Genomic DNA, 6,287 nt, shown 5'->3' on the forward strand with positions numbered 1-6,287 from the left:
TTGCAGAACTGTGTGGTTTACATGGGAAAAAAAAAATCCAACTTGACATAAGGGAATGGAACAAAAGGCTGTGATTGAGCAGTTTAACACAACATATACCCAGCTAATTGAAATTAGGCTTTTAAATTGTGAAATAAGCTCAGCAGAGAGAGTATTTCTGCAATTTGCATAGATTCAGAGGAGTCTGTGTATAGACACTTAATTTTACAGGAAAAGATGCTTATTTTACAGGATTAATATTTATGTTTCATTATTTGATACACATGGCTTACCCATGCTGTTTTGTGAGATTGTGGTAAATTTTATGCTGGGTATTTGCACAAAAAAGAGCATTTAAATATTTTTCTCTCCTTTCCTGCCCCACATCTCTTAATTCCTTTTAATTTCTTTTCATCTCCTATGAACCAAACCGCCTCTCCCCACTCTTTATCACATCCTACTTTTTTCCCAAGAGCCTCTACACATTTTCCAGAGCTGAAACAGCCTTCAGCAGTTAAAAACTGCAGGAGCTGAACCCATTTCCTCCTTGGGACTTAGATGAGCTGAGAAGATTCTTTCTCCTGCCTTTCCTGAGACAATGCCAAGCTCTTTCCTTCCTGCTGCATGTGGGATAACTCCTGATTCTTGTTCCCCTGCCTTCTCCAGAGTGGTGCCATGACAATGGAGTTAACTACAAGATTGGGGAGAAGTGGGACAGGCAAGGGGAGAATGGCCAGATGATGAGCTGCACCTGCCTTGGGAATGGAAAAGGAGAATTCAAGTGTGAACCTCGTAAGTGTCTTTGTGCTGTTAGTCTGAGCTCTCCTTCAGCAAATCCCAGCATCTCAGCTCTGTCCTGCCAGGGAACAAGCAGACTGTCAGTGTGTCTGGTTCAGGCTGAAGTGGTGACAGCTTCAGTCTGTTCTCACAGGAGATGAAGGCATAAATCTCACATTCCTGAGCTTGAAAAGGAGAAAACCTTTTGTTAGCTCAGGTCAGAGCACACTGAGCACCTGCCTGCCTCTGGCCCTGGAGCTGCACACCAGGGATGTGTCACTGTCTCAGAGGGGTGGATTGCCCCAGCTGGACTTCCCTGCAGGGCCTGTCACCTCAAGCTCCTCTGGCCTTCACACTGTGACTTAAACTGCAGTGCTCATGTCAGGAAAATACCCCCCTGCTGTAGGTTGAAGTGTCTGGAGGGCTGTGAACATGTCTGATGTTCCCCTGCCAGCCAGGGAGCCTCTGCTCAGACCAGGGCAGCACGCTTCCCCAGGCTGCTTGGAGAATGCCTAAAGCCAGGCCCAGGCCTGCAGCTGAGCTCTGCCTGTGCCTCCACAGATGAGACCACGTGCTATGACGACGGCAAGATGTACCACGTTGGGGAGCAGTGGCAGAAGGAGTACTTTGGGGCCATCTGCTCCTGCACTTGTTACGGAGGACAGCAGGTGAGCAGGAGGGGGGGGTTATGTGGGACACAGGGGAGGCTGTGCTGGGCTGCACTTAGCAGGGTTTCAGGTCATGGAAGGGGCCAAAATGGGCCCAGATAAGGAGAGAAGTAATCAGAGCTGCAGTACTTGCATTGGTGCCTGTGTGGTGTAACACAGGAGCAGCCTCACGGGTGCTGCTGGCTCTAGCCTCATGTATGAATGATCATGAATTGATGGCTTTAAGCTGAAGGAGAGTAGATTTAGATTGGATATCAGGAAGAAGTTCTTCCCTGTGGGGGTGGTGAGGGCCTGGGACGGGTTTCCCAGAGAAGCTGTGGCTGCTCCTGGATCCCTGGAAGTGTCCAATGCCAGGTGGATGGGGCTTGGAGCATCCTGGGACAGTGGCAGGTGTCCCTGCCCATGGCAGGGAGTGGAATGGGATGAGCTTTAGGCTCCCTCCCAGTCTGGGATGCTGTGAGCCCTGTCAGCTCCTGGCCACGGCACTGAGGGCCCGTTCTGTCCCCGCAGGGCTGGCGCTGTGACAACTGCCGCAGGCCCAGCGTGGAGGTGGCCCCCGAAGGCTCTGCTGGCCACACCTACACGCAGTTCACCCAGAGGTACCACCAGGCCACCAACACTGTGAGTACAGCTTCCCTTCCGTGCCCCTCCTGAGCGTGGCACCGGCGGCGGGGTGGCTGCGGGTCGGTGCTCCCCAGCAGTGCATGGCAGCCCCAGCACACACACACACCTGCTTGAGCTCACCCCCCACACACACAGCCCCAGCAGGGCCTCGATGCATGCTCTGAGGCAGTAGTGCATGGAGAGATTTCCAGCTGTGTGCTTTGTGCTGGGAAACAGCAGCTCCCAGCACAAACCGCACCCGGGACAGAGCTCTAACTGATTTCCTTCCCTCCCGACAGAACGTCAACTGCCCCATTGAGTGTTTCATGCCCCTAGATGTACAGGCAGACACACAACATCCACGGGGAAAGTAACATCCAGCGGGACTGCTTGCGGCCATGGCAACAGACAAACCAAAGTGTAAACCCCTATGTGCCACGTTACCATCCAAACTGGAGTGATGCTAGCAAAACTGCATCTAGTGAGAATGGCCCCCTGCTCTGGAGCCATTTTCCCAGCTTAAGCTCAACTCACAGCTTCTCCAAGCGCCACTCTTGGAGTGTTTCAGACTTTTCTCATGATTGATAGCGATTGTCTTGGTTTTGCTCAAAGGGTTGAATTCCAGTCAATATTTTCAAATTTAAAGCGGGCAAGTAAAAAAAAAAAAAAGAAGGGGAGGAGGGGGAGAGGTTGTAAATCACAAATTTGGTGGGGGATCAAAATACTGATGGGGAGGGAGGGTGTAGAAATTCAAGGTTCCCGTGCTATGCAAGAACATTTGAGTACAACAATACTGAGGTTTAGGGATAGGAAAGTCCACCAAACACTTCTGCTTTCACATAAGCGTGCAGCCAGCAATAAGATAGGAACAGCAAATCCAATCACTGTGATATTTAAAATATGCACAGTCCTAATTCTTTCTTGATGATCCTAGTATTTTTCTAGCTGTATCTTTATATCTCATACTGTTATTTATCAGTTTTGTTCCCCTGACCTTCAAGTGTTTTTATATGGGAATAAAATGTATGGAAGACACTTAGTATGCAGTTGACAAAAGAGGAATTTGGTGTAATTATGATCAGTGATTATTTTTATACTGTAAGTGCCAAAGCTTTACTACTGTGGAAAAGAAAAAAAAAACCAACTCTTTTAATAAAAAGATTTACAAACCAGATATATAGTTTAAGTGATTCTCTTTGCTGCCGTGGAATTTAGGATGAAGATGATTATCCTCAGCTGGATTATTCTGAGGTGGATAATTCTGAGCGGGATGATTCAGAGCTGGAGTAACATTGCCTTGACACGAGATGGAACAAACACCCCCAAGAAGAGTGAAGTAAACCTGGAGAGAATATTGGTAGAGCAGTTTGTTAATCAAAGGCTTCCAGCTGCACCCCTGCCCCGTAGAGCACAGACAGTGGTAGGTATGGCATGGACAGGAGCACAGGCTTGCTTTGGGGCAACAGGGCAAGGGAGGGAAAGGCAAACAGCCCCTGCTTCGCACATGAACTGATCTACAGCTCATTCCACACCTGGAATTCAATAAGCTTTCAGTAGCCGAGGTGCCAGAATTAGTGAGACAGTCCAAACCTGTGAATTTCAATGTGTCCAAAGCTTCAAAACCCAGCAGGAGCCAGGCACCAGCTGGGTCTGAGCCTGGCTGTTACAGGCACAGCCCCCTGTCTCCTGTGCTTCTACCTCATGGTGGGGAGGGAGGTAAACAAAATGCTCCTCACAACCCTGTTGCTGAGCGACCCAAGCCAGCAGTGAGTCCCTTTGCTTGCTCTGCCAGGACCTGTGCAGCCTTTGCCAAGGCAGGAGAGGCCAGGTGCTGTCAGGACTGCTGAGCCCCCTCCCCTCGGCTGCACACGCACTGTACTGCTCCAGGCACTGGCATTCTCTGCACCCAATAAAGCATCACCTGAAAACTCCTTTTGCCTTCTTGACCTGTGGCAGCTGCCCTCAGGGATTGCTATCTACAGAGCACCCCAAACCTCTGCAAAGAGTAGGATGATTGCAGCAGCCGTCAGTTCTACCCCACCCGTGCTCAAAAGCCAAACATGTCCCTAAAAATACCTGAGAGCTAAAACTGGCCCAGACAGAGACACAGAGGGGTCATTTCCCATTAAACCAGATTGGTTTTCCCAAGTGAGGGACCAGAGAACAACTCTGCAGTGATCCTTTCATAGTCACTTTGTCACTAAATAATTCACCAACACACTGGAGTCAGAGCCCGCCTCCTCTCCTCTGCCACATCTCTTGCACCAGCAGCAAACATCTCCCCTGCCCACAGGGAGCATTTCAAGATAAAATCATTTAAACAGCACTTTTCCCCAAGCTCTCTGTAGAGGTTTGTCTGCAGAATTTAAGCCCTTGGCAGTTCTTTTCCAGAACAGGAGGCACATCTCCACAGGACTTGTCTGCTCAGCTGTGGGTAGAGCTCAGGAACAACCAGATCCAGGCTCTCTACTCCAGGGAAAAGTCCCTGGGTGGCTGAAGAAGAAAACAAAACCCCTCTGTTACTGGCTGCCAAGGCCCAGAATGATCCTGTTCACATCCACATTTTGGGAGCTGTTGCCCTGGCAGCACAGGACATGCCAGGGGCAAGGTGCCACAGGTGACAGTGCAAATCCCAGCCTGGCAGCAGCTGCTCCTCGGGACACATCAGCTGAAGGGACATTCCCCACGTTCCCTTCCTTCTGGGAAATGACACCAAGCAGAGCACACAGTGTGCTTTTAATCCCTGCAAACATCCAAAAGCAGCACACATCAGGAGGGACACCTTGAGACCACCACAGCCCTTCCCTACAACCCCTCCCACAGCTGCAGGGGAAGCTTCCCTCAGGGGGAAGGTGCCAGGCTAGGTGAAATTGTCACTCCCACAGACATTTCTGTGAAGTCACACCTGGAACCAGACCAGAGATTTTTATCAACCTTTATCCACTCAAGTGAGGCAGGATCATCAAGAGCTCTTGTTTGGGACATCAAACAATCCAATTTCACCCCTCTGACAACTCCTGCCTGTCCTTTAACCTTACCACAGGCACAGCAGGCAGGTCCTGCAGAGTATCAGCTGAGGTGGACATTTCCTATCTCCTGCAGATCTCAGCTGGAGATCAGTACCTATTAACTGCCTTCAGCAAAACAAACAGTGCCCCAAGGACAGCAAACAAGGGAGCAGGGGAATACACAGAGAAGGAGCTGCCAGATTCTTACTGCCAGCCTGTTTCAGCCAGTGCTATAGAGGATGCAGGTAAAGAATGGACAGAGGGATTCCCCGGAGAACTCACAGCAGGGTCTGTGCCAGCTGCAGCCACAACAGCAGGACACAGAAGACATGCAAGGAACATTGTGGACTCCCATCTTTGGAAGAGTCTCAAACCCCAACTTTTAAAGTAAAACTGCAAGCAATGACAATTTACTGGAAGCAACAGCACAGAAAACAGACAGAAGCCAGGGTTGGGGTTAGCACAGCAAAGGAAGAAATGGACAATTTTTATTTTGGATTGCAGTCTTAATCTATGCCAAAAAAGTAGAATGCTCTCTACCCTGTTGGTCTCATGCAGTCACTTGGAAATAATCCATTGTAGAGATCAGAAAAGACAAAATGATCCATTGTAGAGATCAGAAAAGAGAGGACTTTGCTCCCTTTCAGACTGGAGCAGGGTCAGGGGGAATGACTGTTAAAGGAAAACTGGTGTGTGGACCGTGGTACCTTAAATAACTCACCTAGGAAGTGTCTCTTTGTTTTGCTCCATTTGAACCAGTCTGGATCAAACAGACAAGCAGGTAAAACAAAATCCATGGCCACAGTCACAGCAAGTCAGCAGCACCCCCAGATTTCCCCTCTCCCAGGTCCATCTCCCACCTGGGCAGCCCTGTTTGGGCCAAGGACACAGTGCACACTCCCTGCTCTGCACCAGCTGAGAGCTGAGCCCACAGAAGTGTTTATTGAAAAACTCTGGGCTGCTCTTGGGCAAAACTGAACAGATTTTATAAAATTGAACCAAAAAGAGAAATCCCTTTGAAACCGGCACAGGGATTGCCAGCAAAAATGTGTCTGGGCTCATCCTGCACTTCTCTCACTGTGCTCCACATCCTCACTTTGCTTTTTCCCAGACTTAAGTTCAAATCTGCTTAATGCAAACTGCAGACAGCAGAGAAGGAAGTGGCTCCAGACACTTCCCCGTTCCAGCCTCTGAACTCTGCTCTGCTCCCAGTACGGGGACAGGCCTGTCAATGGGTCTTGTACCTTGGAGA

At 49.6% G+C, this 6,287-nt stretch overlaps 1 protein-coding gene across 5 annotated transcripts in view; it reads left to right on the plus strand.

Moving 5' to 3' along the window:
- The window catches only part of FN1 (fibronectin 1), a 51,565-nt gene extending 47,686 nt beyond the window's left edge, over positions 1-3,879 (plus strand). For 4 of the 5 annotated variants that reach the window (XM_064433583.1, XM_064433585.1, XM_064433586.1 and 1 more), the window contains 4 exons: positions 646-771; positions 1,318-1,424; positions 1,935-2,045; positions 2,327-3,199. In XM_064433583.1, coding sequence (XP_064289653.1) covers positions 646-771; positions 1,318-1,424; positions 1,935-2,045; positions 2,327-2,401 — 419 coding nt within the window. In that variant the 3' untranslated portion in view covers positions 2,402-3,199. Of the gene's footprint in view, positions 1-645; positions 772-1,317; positions 1,425-1,934; positions 2,046-2,326; positions 3,200-3,242 lie in introns of those variants that run through there. The other variant, XM_064433584.1, reaches the window with a different exon arrangement.
- The last annotated feature ends 2,408 nt before the right edge of the window (positions 3,880-6,287 follow it).

Source organism: Passer domesticus, chromosome 10 (genome assembly GCF_036417665.1).
Source record: "Passer domesticus isolate bPasDom1 chromosome 10, bPasDom1.hap1, whole genome shotgun sequence".
Classification (NCBI taxonomy): Eukaryota; Metazoa; Chordata; class Aves; order Passeriformes; family Passeridae; genus Passer; species Passer domesticus.